Source organism: Barbus barbus, assembly GCF_936440315.1.
Source record: "Barbus barbus genome assembly, chromosome: 24".
NCBI lineage: Eukaryota > Metazoa > Chordata > Actinopteri > Cypriniformes > Cyprinidae > Barbus > Barbus barbus.
The window spans coordinates 23,191,218-23,209,247 of record NC_136752.1 but is presented as its reverse complement, the minus strand read 5'-3'; the positions used below and the strand labels follow the sequence as shown (position 1 = coordinate 23,209,247).

The window sequence follows — 18,030 nt, the reverse complement described above, 5'->3', positions numbered from 1 at the left end:
TGATCTGTTGATTGGTGGTAAAATGGAATAAATTAACTCTTTTACTCAGTTTTCTACACTATTTATTTTTTGGTGATGTTGTCCAGGGGGGCTGTTTCATAAAACAAGTTTACCAAACAAGCCAGGCTTATTTCTGACTTCTTTTGAATCAAATCAACTGACAATAATTCAGACTAACTGGAATAAACCTGGTTTATTTGGTAAACTTGTTTTATGAAACAGGCCCCTGTACTAATTAAAATGCATAATGAAAATAAGTGCAAGAACACAAATGATGTCTGTCAAATTGGGAAGAAAATGGGTAGTGTTGCTTTAGGAACTGTCAGGATCTTGTGTTCTTGCAGTTTACATCTTGTCTAATGCTTAAAAGTAAAATTGAGACTTTACACTATCCCCAAACTCAAAAGAGAGTTCATTACAAAATCATAAATGAGCATAAATTGCAATACAATAATTTTCACTTTCATTTTATATCATTTAATTTTTTTATTGCAACTATTAAGTTGTGTAAATAAACCGAAACCCACTATTCTTAAAAAATAAAACAAAATACGCAATTACTAAACTAGGTGCTTCAAACTTTTATTTTGAAAAACGGAATTAAACTACATACAGCCTGATTTTTTTTATGTGATATTTACTCCGTATAATTGTAAATCATAAATTCAACTCTTGCTGCGTATGTGCGGTGCGTTTAATGTGTATTTTTGCCTTGACTAATCGTAACCATTTATTCGTGATAGAATCGGTCCGGAGTCATTTGCGTTGATCAAAGTCAAAGCATCGATTACGCCCAATGGCATTCTACGGTAATAATCATTAAATGAGAGTCGACTCTGCTAAAGAATCAATTCTAATGAATCAATCGTGCCCTACGCACCCTCTTTCAAGGGAGTCGAACATGTTGGCGATTCAGTTCAAAGAGTCGACTCCAATAATCGAACGCGTCCTCGGAGCGCTCTACGCTTTCAAGGGAGGACGTGCAGCGAAAGCAATGAGGAGCTATATCTAAAGAACCAATAGGCTGAGTCCTCTATGATTCGGCCACAATTGATTATATCACATTACCACCCAGTTCAAGGTGAGTTTAAATCGACCGTGTTTAAATTCCCGGCTCAAATTCAACGGAAATCTGTAATCGTGGCTAGGCGTGCTAATGCTAACTGCCTAGTCAGCCGTTTGCTTTATCGATAAAAGTAATTGCAAATTCTCAACGAACTCATAAACCAGTCAACATCGTGTGTGAATTTCATAATAGGTGTTTAATAAATGTAAATCCATTGAAGGTTATATATTCAAAGTGGTTTTGTTGTCACTAGATGTGAATTAGCCAATCGAGTCTTCTGCTTTCATCTCAGATCCGTCTAGATTTACCAATAATCCCGAATAAAGATGAATTAACTTCATGTTTACCTGTGTTAACTGAGCTTTAGAGATTGTTTGTAGTTGCTCTTGTCCAGGTCAAACCAAACAGGTCATGGTTAAACTGAGATTGAAGGAAAATACAGGGTCTGAAGGGGATATTAATCTGTATTGGATTAGGACTGGATTATAGTTTTGCAAGGACACACGCCCGTTACAACAGCCAACAAGTAGTGTAAATATGATGACTATGATAATACCTCAGATGCATATCCACGACAGGATAAAAGTAACCATTATCAATGGACACATCACGTCATAAGACATGCAGCGAACTGGAGTTAACGCGTTTTTCTTCAACTATATGTGTTTGTTGCAAGAGGTCCTCGCTGCAGCCTGTAGCACGATGATTTTTGGATGTTTGACGCGCATGCGCTGTATAGGTCTCGAATAAATTCATATTTTTATTTACATTTAATCATTTTGCAGACGCTTTTATCCAAAGCGACTTATTCTAAGTGAAGTCTAACGCAGTACATGTAGCAAGGGATTTTGACCTACATTGCAATACTTTGTAAAAACTTTAATGCCTAAATTCATCATGATGTTTTGTCTTTACTGGCTACTTAAGTTTTTTTTTTTTCATTTCATATGTTACCGCCAGGATGCCCACATCAGTGCTGTATCCATTATTATAAGGATACGATAAGCACTGTAACATGATATGAAGAGTTTATTTGCAAAATTCCGTTTTTTATTATATTTTTGTTAATTAGCTGTTTTTTTACCTAGTCACAATAACCAACTGCAGTTTGATTGAGATTAATTGCAATGCACAATGAAGAAACATGATTTCTGAGAAAATTTTAAAAACGGAGTTATGTGTTTGCAAATGAACTCTTCATATGCAGACACTGCACTGTAAATAGCTAATTATAAAGATATCTTTATAAGAAAATATGTCTTTTTGATTATATCCGTCATGTTTATTTACATTTAATTGGGGATGTTAAATTAATGCCCATCCATTTTGTTTATTTAGATTTTATATTATTCTACTATAGCTATTACAAACATTTTCAATAGGCTAATAATAATAAAAAAACAACATTATATTTATATTAAGACTTTACCTCGCTAATAAGGCCTCAGTCAGGTATAATAAATGTTTTATTAGTTGCTTTTCACACATCGTCTGATACAAAACACTCAAAAAAAAGTATCCATAGAGAGAGAGAGAGAGAGAGAGCTCATTAGGTCTATCTATCTCCAGGGATTTCACTTGCATATGAATAACACACAAAAAAATAGAAATGGTCGTCTTTGTGTTAATATATCTTGTAATATACCATGTGTGTATTTATTTGTAGGACATAGGATTGACTGTAAAAACCCGGTAGCCTATAACCCGGGATAACGGGTCTGGCTAATGGAACCTCGACTGACAGGATTGTTTTTCTTCGTTTTATTTTTATATGATATAAAAAAGATGTCTGCGTATTTTAGTAGGCCTATAACTTTTATACTCTGTCACGTAGGCCTACAGCACAGAGAGTGAGAGCGAAAAATAATATTTGATTCATGAAAAAATTATTGAGAGAACTATACGACTATTATGGAGAAATAAAGACAATAGAACCCATATTTTCATAAAGAACAAACTAAATTGTAATTAGTAGATTTGTATTTCCAAAACGAATCAAACTGATCAAATATAACTCCTTCATTCAAAACTATGCTATACGTGCTTAAATAAAGTTTGAATAGCCTGCACTACTGGTTTAAAATCACAGTATACTATAATTTGTGTAAGCCTATGAAACACACCTGTATATCTCGTAATTCATTTACATTTAATACTAGCTTTAATGTCAGCCCCACTTTGCACGAGCATTAAAATCCAATACTGCGCATGCGCGTCAAACATCCACTACATATTGGATCTGATCCAGTATGTCATCGTGCTACAGGCTGCAGCGAAGACAGACTCGTTTGTTGACAAGTGCATAGAAACTATTGACGTAGAACTGTTGTGAAAGCCAAGGAAGTTAAGCAAAGGATATGGCTATTTCTAATAACTAGTGTTTTCTTCGTCTTTTTGACCGGCTGTTTTGAGAAGTATCATCGTTTTTGAGACATGTCATCAAGGTTGGACAAGAAGGCACATGCTTACCTGGTCTTTGAGAGGGGAAGTAATGATTTACTCCTAGTGCTGTTTGAGTTTGACAGATCGACCATTTATCGGAAGCCACTCTAGAAAGAATCAAGTGCAAATGAAATTGAAATCCGTATTTTTTATGTTTTGATTAAATCACCCACTGGTCCTTTTAAAAGACCCACAATGGTGCTAAAGTAATGTTAAAATAAAAACATTTGAAGTGTTTTAAATGCCTTAATTCCAAGGCATTTTTCATTTATGTTTGAGTGCAAAATACAGTAATATTGTGAAATATTATTACAAATTAAAATCACTGTTTTCTATTTGAATATATGTTTAAATGTAATTTATTTCTGTGATGGAAAAGCTGTATTTTCATCAGACATTAATCCAGTCTTCAGTGTCACATAATCCTTCAGGAATCATTTTAATATGCTGATTTGGTGTTATGTTAAACATATTTTAGTGGAAACCATGATACATTTTTTGTAACATTATAAATATCTTTACTGCCGAATAAAAGTATTCAGCTTTTTATTAGGACCTCAAAGCAGTCTTCAAACATCTGGCAGAATTATGAAAATCATGTTATTATATTAGCTACCTTGGCTTGTAAAGAGCTTGTTGTTCAGTTTCTAACAATTTTGTGCTGCCCAGTAAGCTTCATGAGGTTTGAATCGGCGGTTGTGTCAGCTTCATCATGTCAGACTGCTTCGTTTTAGGAGCACTGAGCCAGTTATCATCATCTGGAAGAAAGTGAACTGTGTGATTAGTGTGCTTTCTCATTAGACGTGACACAGCCGCTAGATTCATCTGAAATACATTGAATGTGGAGTTCAGCTTGGGATAAGCTTACAGCTCGATGAACATAGGTTCATCTGAAACTCACACAGCTGCAGTCTTAAACGAGTGATTGTTTGGCTTTCTAGTGTAGTGGGTTCTTTAATGAAGATGTGAATCTGTCTTATGATTGTTTTAGCAGCCTGTGATACCTCTGGCAGTGTGATCATCTGTTAACTGCCTCCAACCTTTTCTTGAATGAATGAATTGAATTATGTCAAGCTTCAAAAGTCACTTTGGCTTAGGAGTTTGGAACAGGGAAAGATGGAATAGTGCAGCACTAGGGTTTTTAGTGTAAAATCCAATTATTTACTAAAGAAACATTTGTAAGACTGTATAAAGAATGAGTTATGTCTGTAATGGCAAAGCTGAAATTTCAGCAGTCTTTAAACATTGGTTATTATTATCAATGTTGAAAACGGTTGTGCTGCTTAATGTCTTTGTGGACACCATGAAACATTTTTTTCAGGATTCTTTGAGGAGTAGAAAGTTAAAAAGAACAGCATTTATTTGAGAGAGAAATCTTTTCTTACATTTCAAATGTCAAAGGATAAGGAATGTGTGCAACGTTTAAACTTGAGAATTATTAATTGCAGAATAGGGGTCTCATTGCATGAGAGGAAACATCTCATAAAAGTTTTCTCTGTAGTGTTGATCATTTCCTGATGGAAACTGCACCTGTTTTTTCAACATTAACACAGGATTCACCTTCGCCACACCTTGTGTTCGCACAGTGTGTTGTTAAACTAGAGTTTAGTGCTTTCTGCTTGCTTTGGCTGTGTACATTGTTCTATATGTCAATAATGTGATGCTGAGTTCTTTGAAGAGCAGCTCCCATTGGACGCTTTTTCGCTTAAATATGCAAATGCATAATTGTCTCTTTTTCCTGTTCTCCAGCATTGAATCATGGCAGACGCCAAGCCGCCCTCTGACAGGCCTCAGAGGAAGATGTCCACTACAGGGGACAGTTTATACAAGGTGCTGGGACTGGAGAAAGGGGCCACAGCAGAGGACATTAAAAAAGCTTACAGGTACACTAAACACTGTCACATTAACTTGCAGTTATTCAGATTTCTGTTTAAACCTGTTTATAAAAATAAACAATAAAAATAAAAATAACCTGTTTATAAAAATTCTAGACTGCATTTACCAGTGCTGCTATGAGACTGCCAATTATTGCACTGTGTGCCGCAATTATTGCACTATAATATCAAAATTTACCATTTATTTTAGTATGTCAATATTATAATAATTTTTTTAATATTTATTACAGTATTACTTTATACAACTGATTTAAAAATAATAGTACTAAATTGTTTTCTTTATTTATTATTTGTTCTTATTTAATTAAAAAATTAAACATAAATTGTAATTACAATTAGCAAAAATTGTATAGAAATTAATCAATTATTTTAACATGTTTCATGTTCAGCATTGTATTATTTCTAAATCCAACCAAAATATTTGTATTTACGTATAAGCAGTTAGAGCTTTCCTAGATTCTTATAAAACTTCTCAAAAATTCTGACTACTTCCATTATATGTGTATAATGAGATGATTAATCAAATTGTGCTTTTGTATACCATAGTTCTGCAAAATAAAAAACATGTATTTCATTGTTTTTTTCCCTTCATTTTAAAAAATATATATTTTGCATAACCATGATATTCAAAATTTGATTCATCATTTCAACGGAGTTGTAAGGACTCACAAAATTCTTTGTTTTACAGAAAACTGGCTCTGAAATTCCATCCAGACAAGAATCCAGACAACCCTGAAGCAGCAGAAAAGTTCAAAGAAATCAACAATGCCAACTCAATCCTCACCGATGAGACCAAACGTAAGATCTACGATGAATATGGCTCCATGGGGCTCTACGTGTCCGAGCAGTTTGGAGAAGAGAGTGTCAAATACTACTTCCTCATGTCAAAGTGGTGGTTCAAGGTGAGACCTCATTTACCTATAAATAGCTTTAATATGCATCAGTAAATAAAGGCTCTATGTTACCGATTGTCCTTACTCTGACATTCTGAAGGGATGTTAACTTACCCACAGATTCCGTTTTGATGAAATAAGGAATTACGTAGTTTTGCTTGGTATGAAGGTCTTTTTTTTAATCTGTTTATGAAGTATTATTAGAAAGATGATCAAATATAAACCGTGTTTAGCGCTGTAGGTCCTTGGTGGGTTTCTGTCACTAGAAGTGATGAGTGGGCAATGGAAATTGAATTGAGAATAGAGCAGAATGATTGCAGAAGGAAATTGGTGTCACCCCAATCTGCTCCGATAATCTGAACAGAACATACATTATTAAGCGAGCTTTGTTCTCTTTTAGATGCTACATTTTGAATTTACTTTACAAATGATAGTGGCTTTTGATCCACATGTGATCATTTTCTCAAATAGGCTGAATGCAGAAAGCAAGACAGCTGAGCCTGCTTAAAGTGCATCAGCCTGTTTTGATCTACAAAGCTATAAATAAATGCTGATGTGCTTTGTTTTTGCCAATCATTTCCCTTGTGTTTCACCTTCGGGTCTTTCAAACAGCTCCTCGAACTTCCTAGCGTGACAAATATTGTAACTTACTAGTAGCCAGTTGTAGCATGTTGCAAACTTCTCCTGTCACTGTGGCATTAAACATGTGCCTTTCCGAGAGAGACGTCTCTGATCTGAGGTCTGTCTTTACCACAGGCTACGGTCATGTGCTGTGCCGTTTTCTCCTGTTGCTGCTGCTGTTGCTGCTGCTGTTTCTGCTGTGGAAAGTGCAAACCATCAGAGGAGGATGAGAACTACCAGTACGTGGACCCAGAAGACCTGGAGGCCCAGATCAAAGCAGAGCAGGATGGAGGAGGTGAGCCATAAATTGGTTAAGAAGGGGTGTGTGTTTTTGCCTTGATCTGAATTGCCATTGTATCAAATGAATTGACCTGTATCTGAATTGTAGAACTGCAAGTTAATACTTTCTGATATTTGTGCTCTGTATTACTATTTATGTACACTGCCAGTCAAAGGTTTTTTTGTTTCTTCTCTCGCTCGTCAAAGCTGCATTTATTTGATTATAAATACAGTAAAAACTAATATTTTGAAATATTAAAATTTAAAACAACTTTTCTCTATTTGAATATATTTTTAAAATATAATTTATTGATTTGATGGCAAAGCTGAATTTTCACCAGCCATTACTCCAGTCTTCAGCAGTACATGATCTTTCAGAAATCATTTTAACATGATGATTTGATGGTCACAAAATTATTATTTTTTTAATTGGTAACACTTTATTTTTAGCCTTTATGTATAATGCCTTATAAAGGGTAATTAAAGGGTATAATGCATTTTAATTATTCATGTGCATTGTAATACATTATATCTAATTATAATAGAATTTAAAATACATAGGGTAAGTATTATAATGTATTAACTGTGGTTACAAATAATCATGAGATTGTACAATGCATTATAATGTGCATTACAAGGCATAAATAATGCATTAAGACTGCTTTTATAATGCATTATACATAAAGGCTTCAAGTAAAGTGTTATCAGCATTTCTTATTGTTATCCCTGTTGGAAGTTGTGCTGCCTAATATTTTTGCATTTATTTAAAATAGAAATCTTTTGTAAAGATTATAAATGTCTTTTGATCAGTATAATGCACCATCATTGCTAAATAAAAGTTTTTTATTTATCTGCTCCCAAACGTTTGAGTAGTAGTGGATCATTTAGGCTAACCTTTTTAAATATATAAAACTCTTAGGCAGACATCATTGAAAGTAATAACTTGCAGTTATATAGTTAAATACACTTGATCCATTTATTAATATCTAGCACTGCTGGCCATATAACGCCTTTATTTTACAAGGGAATACAAGGTCGGCTTTGTTAAAATCAACGCTGAAGCCTCAGCCGCAGTTGAGAAGGTGTCTCATCTCGGTAGAGACACGTGATGTTGCTCAGGTGGCATGAACAGCAGGAACAAATTTAACAGATGAAGGAAAAACACTAAACATGCAGCTATTTATAACTCTGATTCTGTATAGATGTCAGTGCTTTAGTTGGGTCGCCCTCTGAGATTGTTTATTATATTTGCTCATACTTGAGGTTAGGGATTTCAACATCATAAATTAAAAAAATAATAATTTAAAGAACAAGTGTGATCAGTTCTGATGGTAAAAATGTGCTTTTTTATACTATAAGTCCTTTTAAATATTAGATAAATATCACTGAGGACATGTTTTGTAGTCTAAAAAGAAGAATTGCCTCAGATTCATATCAAATTGAGTAGTCAGAAACACCTATCATCTTCAAATGTTGCTGTACAGCATTTTATATTAATGGTCCATATCTGTATTCTGGTCTAATCTAGTTTTTGAAATGACTTGAAGGTGTATGCAGTTTATCTTCATGTTCAACACTGAAATTAATAATGTCAAATAAGACGGGACTCATTTCACTTGTCTGTCCTTGGCCATTTCCCTGATAGACATTTTGAGCGTTCAAGTGATGTATGCATCAGTCATCTAGGACATTGGGTATTGAGCACCTCTTGTCTTCCTGATCCTAATATAGCTTTTATATTATTTATGGAGTGCAAGCACAAGGTGTTTGGTCAATTTTGTTGTGTCTAAATTTAGCACTGGCAAATGTATAACAGTCAAGTTGAGTAGACAAGAAATACTGGCATATTTTTTTACATATTCTTTTATTCTTAAAGATGCCAACTAGGTATAGTGTTGTCTATACCAACTAGGTATAGTATTTGAAAGTGTCGTCTTTTATATTTATGAATATTATTACAATATAGCCTTTGTAAATTGCACAGGTATTGACCTTAATGTGTAGTAAGTGCAACCTAAGTGAATGTAAATGATGTTTACATGGTTGAAGCTCAATTTTAAAGGTATAAATCAATTTTTTGGCCATTCTAAGAGCTGTGGAAGAATACATTACAATAAAATCTTTCATGTGACCTGTAATATAAGATGATGGTTTCCCTTTTACTCAACAGGTGAAACAATAGTTATTGTCCAGCCTATACCTAGTCCTGGTCCAGAAATCTGCAGCGACTCTATACCGGATACAAAATGACTTGTAAGGTTCTGAATGTTCATCGACAGCATGAGTCACTTCATTGTGATTGTCTAACTACACAACCCTGTGTTTGTCTGTGATTCAACCACATTGTCTTTCACTAACATTTGGATTACTGTGCAGCATTTGCTCTAAGGAAGACTGAGTTAGTCATTGGATATGGTTTTCAGACTTTTATTAAGACCCAGCCTCTTGGCAACCTCACTAAGGCTTATTAAACGGTGCTAGTATCTTCACAGCTCATTAAGTAGATCAAATGTTTTCCTTATTAAGGAACTTCATGCACTGAAAGACTATGCAATGAACTGAAACCCAAAGCCAGTGACCTGCGTTACAGATCTTGAGATCTCAAGTTGTGTTTGCTTTACTAGGCCCATGCATGAACCTAATGCTTTGCATGTGCGTGCTGTGGATGTCCTTGTTTTGCATGTTGTCAGGCCAAGCCTTTTTCTGCCAAGTACTTTGAACCTCCTGTAGGTTTTGGAGTTTGTTGACCAGGAGGTGGAAGGACACCATCTGACCCTGTAGTTTATGATTGAGCCAGACCACACAGTTGAGACGTTAATAACTTCATAATATGTAATAAATCAGTAATAATAACATAATTGTTTGTATTTATTATTAAAAATATAATTGTAAAAAATAAATTAGAAATGTAAATATTAAAGAAATGGATATTTTTATTCAGAAAGGATGCATTTTTGTAAAGACATTTACATTCTTGCAAAGAATAAATGCTGTTCTTTTGAACTTTGATAATAAGAAATCAGATCAGCATATTAGAATAATATCTGAAGGATCATGTGGCACTGAAGTAATGGCTGAATTTTAAACTGTAGTGTGTATATATATATATGCAATGCAGTTTTAAGTAGATCTTTATTTAGATTAGGAATTTAGTCCAATAAAAAGAACAAGCTACACAAGGTAAATACATTGTTACTTTTGTTTTATTTATTATTACATACAAAAAATTTGTTTTATTATCCAGCATTAAAACCGTTATGTTAGAGGATGTTAGAAGGCCAGTGAGTGTGAGGATGAGTCAGCAGGAAATGGGATTTCTGTTGAGAAGGTTGCGTCAGCAAGAAGCAAATCTGTCAAAGCAGCTGCATCTCATCGATATAAATGCAATCAACACAGGCTGTCTCATACAGAGGCACCGCTGGCCTGTCATATAGCCATCTGTTCAGCAAATTCAACTTCATCTCACTTCACTCCTCTATTTTACCATCCCGCTACTGTTTTTTCTTTTTTCTTTATCTCCCTTTTTTGCATTTTTAGTGTATAGCTAGGATATAAAGAATAAATTCATTAAGAAATCCTCTATTTTCATTCTTTGCTACACATGGATGCTGTCTGTTAGTGGGGCGGTGATTCAGAAGAGCTGCATCAGGGAAGGGAGGTATGTTTCTTAGAACAGAGCTTTTACCACCTTTGGCCTTATTCCAAGGAAACAACATCTGATATGCTTCACTATAGAGAACAGTGTAGGCCTAGTGTGCATATCTCCTGCTAGGAAATCCCACATATCCCTCAGACCATCAAAACCTACTGGCAGTGCATCTCCAGTAAAACTGCATGTTCTGTACCTTTGGCTGTCTAATCCGCAAAAGTGATCATGCTTCATGCAAATGAAAGGCAAATAGAGTCTGTGTTTATCTGCTTGAATGCATGCCGCACACAATTTACTTCAACTTTATAGTACTGGTAGACCGATTTGCCAGCTGATATTTGGCCATTTTGAGCTTATCTTCCTTCCACTTGGATGTTGAGCAAAAGTGGTAGTTCTCTCTTGTGGTTTTAAAAATGACCAGCAATCATGCCAATGGATAATGCAAATTTTCTTTTTAACAATAGGCTATAGTTTATAAATAAAGTGTGTGTATGTGTATGTGTGTGTGTGTGTGTATATATATATATATATATATATATATATATATATATATATATATATATATATATATATATATATATATAAAATTATTTATAATTTTTATTTTTTTACTACAATTATGTGATATCTATTTTATCACCTACTCTGATCTTCACATTGCCCAAAACTCATTGGTCGACCATTGCTTTGTAGTTTTGCTAAAGCCATTAAAGTCATGATATTTAGATCCTAATTCTGTCCTTTATTATTTTATTTATTTTTCTATCCTTTTTTTTTTGTAGGCTCAAATGTCCTTATTATGATCCAGCCCAGTTCCACCGTCAACACCTCAGAGTCCACGCATTTCGCAGCCAGCCAGTCCACATACAACACGCAGAAATGAGCTACCTGCCTGGTCCTGGTCCCGGTCATTACAGAGGGGGTCCTGCTGATGGACTCTAAGGCCCCTGATGTAGTGTGCTGACGGCAGGGCATCACGGCACCAGGACTAAACAGTGCCACTGCGCCATACCCTGACTTTGACCCACTGGAATCGAGTGGCAGTTTGCCAAAAGACAAGGAAGCCTCTACCAATCTCATCTGTGTCTCCATTGGTGTGTATGTATGACTGTTCGTATATATAACTACACGTTCATTTCAAAATAATATAGCTATGAGACTTTTGCCACTGGGCAATGCTCCAGGTGGGAAGTGGGTTTTACTTTTGGGGTGTTTCTTTTTGGTTCTGGCTATTTATTTAATTTTTTTACTTTTTTTTTTCTTTTTTTTTATGTGTTAGAAGCATGGTCGTGAGTGGAATGATCATGTGAGTGCATGCAAAGCAATAACAGCATGCCACTACTATACAGCATAGAAACGTGCAAGAACCCCTCCCACTTATCTTCATCCAAATGCGGAGCCACAACATGGCACCTTTTTTTTTTGTTTGCTTCTTTAGATGGCAGTGTTTTCCGTTCTCAAGTTTACAGTCATCTGTTACATTTGCATTATATTGCATTTCATTTAAGATCAAATTGGTCAATCATACGCAAATGACAAGACATGGCTGCGTAATAACTTTTTCTGCCCAAAGCGAAGGTAGACGCCTCAAACGTCAGCTGACGTGCCGTGTGCAATGGTCATATATTTCCCTAAAATCATAACACTTGAATATGCTGGTGAAAGTTGTTTTTCTATGCACTTTTTGCCACTACCTTCATTGGAGGCTTCTAATGCAAATCAAATGGCTTCAGCCCTTACAACTACTTCTACTGCGAAAGCAAGAAAATCTGCAAATGTGAAGTTGTTCAAAGGGGCTGAAATGGGATCAACCCTATTTTTGGTGAACGCTAAGCCAAATCGAGTAAACCTATGCTTTCTTTGTGCTCTTAGGACATATGATGACAAAACGCAAATATTTTTAATGATCTTATTTATTTTTAATATCAGAATTGAGATTAATGTGTATGACATGTTCTGAGAGAAACGATGTGAACACTGTGTAAACTTGATTTCAAAATTTGGATCTGCAAGAGCCTCATGATTTTAGCAATAAGGAAATGCCCGTTGTGTTAAATGTGAAGGAATATTCAATAGTCAGGTTACTGTTAGAAACACTATATTAGAGTCAGTACATTAGATGCCAAATGTTTTCCCTGTAAATTGTTGTTCCAAATGCAATATTATATATATGGATTGTACACCATTTTGTTTCTGTGTGCAAATTGAAATGTATGTAATAATTTGAAGTAGTATATGGTCACCTGTCTGTTCTGGTTGTCATTTTGGGGGGCATTTTCTTATAGCCAAGAAGTTTTCTTTTATTCCGTAAAAACTGGATGGTACTTTCAGAGAATAAACTTGCCAAAAGAAAAATAGATAAAGCCAGACATTCATTAGAAAGCATTGGGATATGATCTGCTTCCAAACCAACTGTTACTTTATTTAAGAATTAAAAAAAAAACATTTCCATTGGTACATTTCCATGCTCACTGGATCACTTAATTTAATTGCACAAGGCCCATTTCTGCAATCAACAGTTTACTTTTTTGGCACTTGTTTGGGGTGCAAATGATAACTATGATTTTAAAGCATTTGAGAGGTTTTGGCCTCTTCAGCAGTGCACATATTAAGTTTTATGATGCTAATAACCTGTTTGATGAGGGGGGAAAAGCCCAATCTGGTCTGAATTTACCAACAGCCAAAAATGAGCTTAGAACCACAGTACTACATTGCTACTTTCCTCCTGATTTTATTCAACATGGTTCGTAATGCATCACAAATTTCATTGTCTGTTTATATTATTGAGTCTGAATTAATTCAATAAATGGGGATTTGTAAAAATTTGCATTTGAGTGATTCTTATCTGCAATTGCATGAAGGTTACATTTGTAAATTTACTACCATATCGACAGGACATTCAGGTTTTAATTTTTTGATTAGTAAAACTGGTCTGTTCGGAGTTGAATTGGTAGCTCAGGCCTGCTATGGTTAACATCACACTGCAGCTTCATGTGCTATAGTTGTACCCATAAGCTTGTAATCAGCTTAGCGTACAACTCCATACGCTCATTAACAGCGCGGTCAAAATACTTAATCAGAAGTGCACAGTCAGATTTATTCATGGTGATGGTCATGTGGAAAGATTTGATTTCAATGTGTGATGACACGACAGCTGTCGGTCTAATTATTTGGCAAATTTTCTGGACGTGTGGGGAAGGTCTGCTCGTTAAAATATAAGAGCCTGTGCTAATTTGTAAATACGGTCTGGATGCAACCCCATTATCTAAGGCTGCATTCATAATATTTAGCATGACCTAGAGTGTTTTTTTGCTTTTCTATAAGCTACAATAACAATATTAAAGGGATAGTTCAAAGTATTATTTACTCAACTTTGTAATTTCAAACCTTTATGCATTTCTTTTATCTGAGGAACATGAAAGAAGACATTTTGAAGAATGTTTGTAACCTAAAAGTTATGGTTACCATTGATTTCCATTGTATAAAATGGAAATACGATCTATTCCATTTAATTAGATAAGTAATCAAGTGAAGGTGGACAGTGAACAGTAATAATGATCATTGGAAATGAAGCTTCAAACTGATTTGACCTTACACATTTGATGTCACACATATAAGAAGTCTTAAATTGATTTTAAAATTTGAATGATGCACAATACATTGCATAACTGCCAACCTCCAACATTTAGTTTCATAACAGTATTTTTTGAGTTTCATTTATTACAGCAGTCAGGACTCTGGCTCGCGAGCCATAGTTGTTTCTGGATGTTTTTTGGTCATTTTTAACATTATGTTGACTGCTTAATTAGCCGCCTGTGTCAGACTATTAATAGCTAACTTTAGCTATATCGCTAGTAAGCTGTGAAAGCTGAGACTTTATAAGAAATCAAAGTTTAAAAGGATTTTTATCAAGTTTTAACTTGTATTGTAGTTTATATCATAAACTAAATTGTGTTACGAGCACTATATGTACAGTGAGCACTTTGACAAGACCGTGTCAGACTGTCAGGATTAGAGATGGAGCTAAAGCATCTGTCTTTAATTTCACTACTCATTTACAAAGAGTAAGTTTATCCACTAGATTATAAGGATTTCATAGCTTATCATAAAACTGTGGACTGATTATATATATTTTTTTTTTTTTTTTTTAGCCAACTGCAAACAGGACAACGCAAGCCTCGAGGAGATCTGAAGAAAGCCTGTACTCTGCATTTCCAAGAGACTAAACCTCCACAGCCTAATGTTGTATTTGTACTAGTTAAAGCCCAGAACAGCCCTGAATGAATGGCCAGAATGACCCTGATCGTATTCAAACCACACTCTCTCCCCGGAACAGACTTCCAGGAGCATTTTTAACCTTTGTTTAACCTCAATCAAACAAGAGAAAGAAAAAAGTGTCAAAGGTTTCTATTTATGTTTACATTTGAGCAATGTAGCCAATCAAAGACATAGTGTTGATTTCTTGTAGGTAATGGCCAGTTTAATTAAGAGGCATTTAAGAGATGTGAATGATGTAAATAAGAGATTCATTTTGTAACAGAAATAGGACAAAATGGTAAGTAGTCACATAAACACAGTTGATGTAAGCCCCGTGTAAACACTGTGCATTGTTCTTCACTCATTCATTATCTAATACAAACACATGAAGGGGTCATGAACTGAGAAATAAAAATTCCCTTGATATATAAGAGGTCATTGTGCTATCAAAACATTCTGCAAGTTTCAGGACGCAAAACTTTCTCAGTCTAAAAACAGCTTATATTGAAGCCAATCTACCAAAACGACAGGTTTTGGAATGTGCCACTTTATGACGTAATAGTGTGGTTAAACACTGCCTTTGCAGAAGATGATCAACACTTGCTTGTATGTCTCTGCCTGTTTAGCCCCGCCCACCGATTCATGCACATAGTAGGTAAATGACAAATTCTACACACAAACCAAACAATAAACTTTATTTGTAATCAAGTGCCAGACCCCGTCAGTAAGAACCTCGTCCTTTGTTCACTTCATTTTACTTCAGATTTGTTTACAAACAAGACATAATTCGATGCAGGATTTTCAGAAAGACATGATGCTGTGCTGAGCTGACTATATTGGATCCGACAGTAATGTCGCACCACACAAGTGTGAGTAACTATTTCCAGTACTTGATCACTATTGCTTTGTCTCTTATTACAGATCGTTTGATATGTATTTATGTGTTTTTAACCTAAAACACAACAGCGTCCATCTAGGAAGGACGTAGGCAGTCAAACATACACAACTATTAGCCAATCATACCAGTGGATGTTGACTTCCAAGTCTAAAATCCACCATGCCAATTCAAATGGAGTGTTCCAAAAAGGGGGGCCAAAACAGGAAAGAAAATTCTAAATAATGGGGTTTAATGTAAAAATCTTGATAACATTATACAGGTACATCTCAACAAATTTGAATATTGTGAAAAAGTTCATTTTTTTGTAACTTATTTTAAAAAGTGAAACATTAATATATTCTAGATTCATAACATGTAAAGTAAAACATTTAAAAAGTTTGTTTTAATTTTGATGATTAGAGATTACAGCTCATGAAAGTCAAAAATCAGTATCTCAAAATATTAGAATATTTCCTAAGATCAATCAAAAAAAGGATTTGCCAAATAGAAAAGTTCAAGTATGTTCATTTATGCACTCAATACTTTGTCGGGGCTCCTTTAGCACAAAAATCCCAGCATCAGCGAGGAATGGCATGGAAGCGATCAGCCTGTGGCACTGCTGAGGCAATATTGAGCCTTCAGCTCGTCTGGATTGTTGGATCGACTGTTTCTCATCTTTCTCTTGAAAATATCCCATAGATTCCATATGGGGTTCAGGTCAGGCATGTTGGCTGGCCAATCAAGCACAGTAATATCATGGTCAGCAAAGCACTTGGAAGTGGTTTTGGCACTGTGGGCAGGTGCTAAAGTCCTGCTGGAAAAGGAAATCAGCATCTCCATAAAGCTTGTCAGCAGATGGAAGCATAAAGCGCTCCAAAATCTCCTGGTAGACGGCTGCATTGACTTTGGACTTGATCAAACACAATGGACCAACACCAGCAGACGTCACGGCACCCCAAATCATCACTGACTTTGGAAACCTCACACTGGACTTCAAGCAGCTTGGATTCTGTGCCTCTCCAGTCTTCCTCCAGACTCCAGACCTTGAATTCCAAATGAAATGCAAAATTTACTTTTATCTGAAAAGAGGACTTTGGAGCACTGAGCAACAGTCCAGTTCTTTTTCTCCGTAGCCCAGGTAAGATGCTTCTGACGTCGTTTCTGTTTCAGAAGTGGCTTGGTAGCCCTTTTCCTGAAGGCGTCGGAGCGTGGTGACTCTTGATGCACTGACTCCAGCTTCAGTCCAGTCCCAAGTGTTTGAATCGGCTTTGCGTGACAGTAATCTCAAGCTTGCGGTCTTCCCTGTTGCTTGTGCACCTTTTCCTACCCAATTTCTTCCTTCCAGTCAACTTTGCATTTAAAATGCTTTGATACAGCACTCCTTGAACATCCACCCCTTTCAGTAATGACCCTCTGTGACTTACCCTCTTTGTGGAGGGTGTCAATGATTGTCTTCTGGATCATTGCCAAGTCAGCAGTCTTCCCCATTATTGTGGTTTCAAAGAGCAAAAGATACCTCAAATTTATACTGTAGGGATGGTCATTTAAGGAAGCTCAAATATAAATATTTTGAGATACTGATTTTTGACTTTCATGAGCTGTAAGCTCTAATCATCAAAATTAAAACAAAAAAACTTTTGAAATGTTTTACTTTACATGTAATGAATCTAGAATATATGAAAGTTTCACTTTTTGAAATAATTCACAAAAAATTACTTTTTCACGATATTAAATTTTTTTTAGATGTACCTGTAAGTGGACCTCAGAGAACAGTATAACAAAAACAACAAAGGCAGTTCATGACCACTTTAAAATAATATTACACAATTTTTACTGTGGGTCTTTTGGAAAAATGCATTAACAAAAAATGATTTTAAAAAAGGCTCTTTGGTCAAAAAAGGTTTCCGACCTCTGATTTAGTATATGGAATATGTGAACATTTGGTTTGCAGGTATTCTATTATTTTATGCCATCCAGTGACAGAACTCGTGTGTTCAATGCACTTAGATTTTGTTTTAAGTGTCTTATGTCATCGGCGCCAGCTCAGGCTC

At 35.3% G+C, this 18,030-nt stretch overlaps 1 protein-coding gene across 6 annotated transcripts; it reads left to right on the top strand.

Annotated features, from left to right (window-relative positions):
• The first annotated feature begins 659 nt into the window (after positions 1–659).
• Positions 660–15,529, top strand: LOC306844312 (dnaJ homolog subfamily C member 5-like). Of its 6 annotated transcripts, none has more exons than XR_013781905.1 (7): positions 915–1,081; positions 5,258–5,391; positions 6,092–6,305; positions 7,053–7,212; positions 9,367–9,449; positions 11,628–11,939; positions 14,997–15,529. XR_013781905.1 is itself a non-coding variant. In XM_079376327.1 (7 exons), the coding sequence occupies exons 2-5, from the start codon at positions 5,267–5,269 to the stop codon at positions 9,444–9,446; spliced, it is 579 nt and encodes a 192-aa protein (XP_079232453.1). In that variant the 5' UTR covers positions 915–1,081; positions 5,258–5,266; the 3' UTR covers positions 9,447–9,449; positions 10,816–10,854; positions 11,628–13,662. The 6 variants fall into 6 exon arrangements, 4 of the variants coding, with proteins under 4 accessions (XP_079232451.1, XP_079232453.1, XP_079232452.1 ...); XM_079376327.1 differs by lacking the exon at positions 14,997–15,529 and adding an exon at positions 10,816–10,854 and having other exon boundaries at positions 11,628–13,662; XR_013781906.1 differs by lacking the exon at positions 9,367–9,449 and having other exon boundaries at positions 14,997–15,428.
• The last annotated feature ends 2,501 nt before the right edge of the window (positions 15,530–18,030 follow it).

Excerpts from the sequence above, each read along its gene's own strand:
- LOC306844312 (XM_079376325.1), top strand. The coding sequence starts at position 5,267 with ATGGCAGACGCCAAGCCGCCCTCTGACAGGCCTCAGAGGAAGATGTCC. Across the intron at positions 5,392-6,091 it reads GACATTAAAAAAGCTTACAG|AAAACTGGCTCTGAAATTCC; the intron begins GTACACTAAACA and ends TTTGTTTTACAG. Across the intron at positions 7,213-11,627 it reads AGCAGAGCAGGATGGAGGAG|GCTCAAATGTCCTTATTATG; the intron begins GTGAGCCATAAA and ends TTTTTTTTGTAG.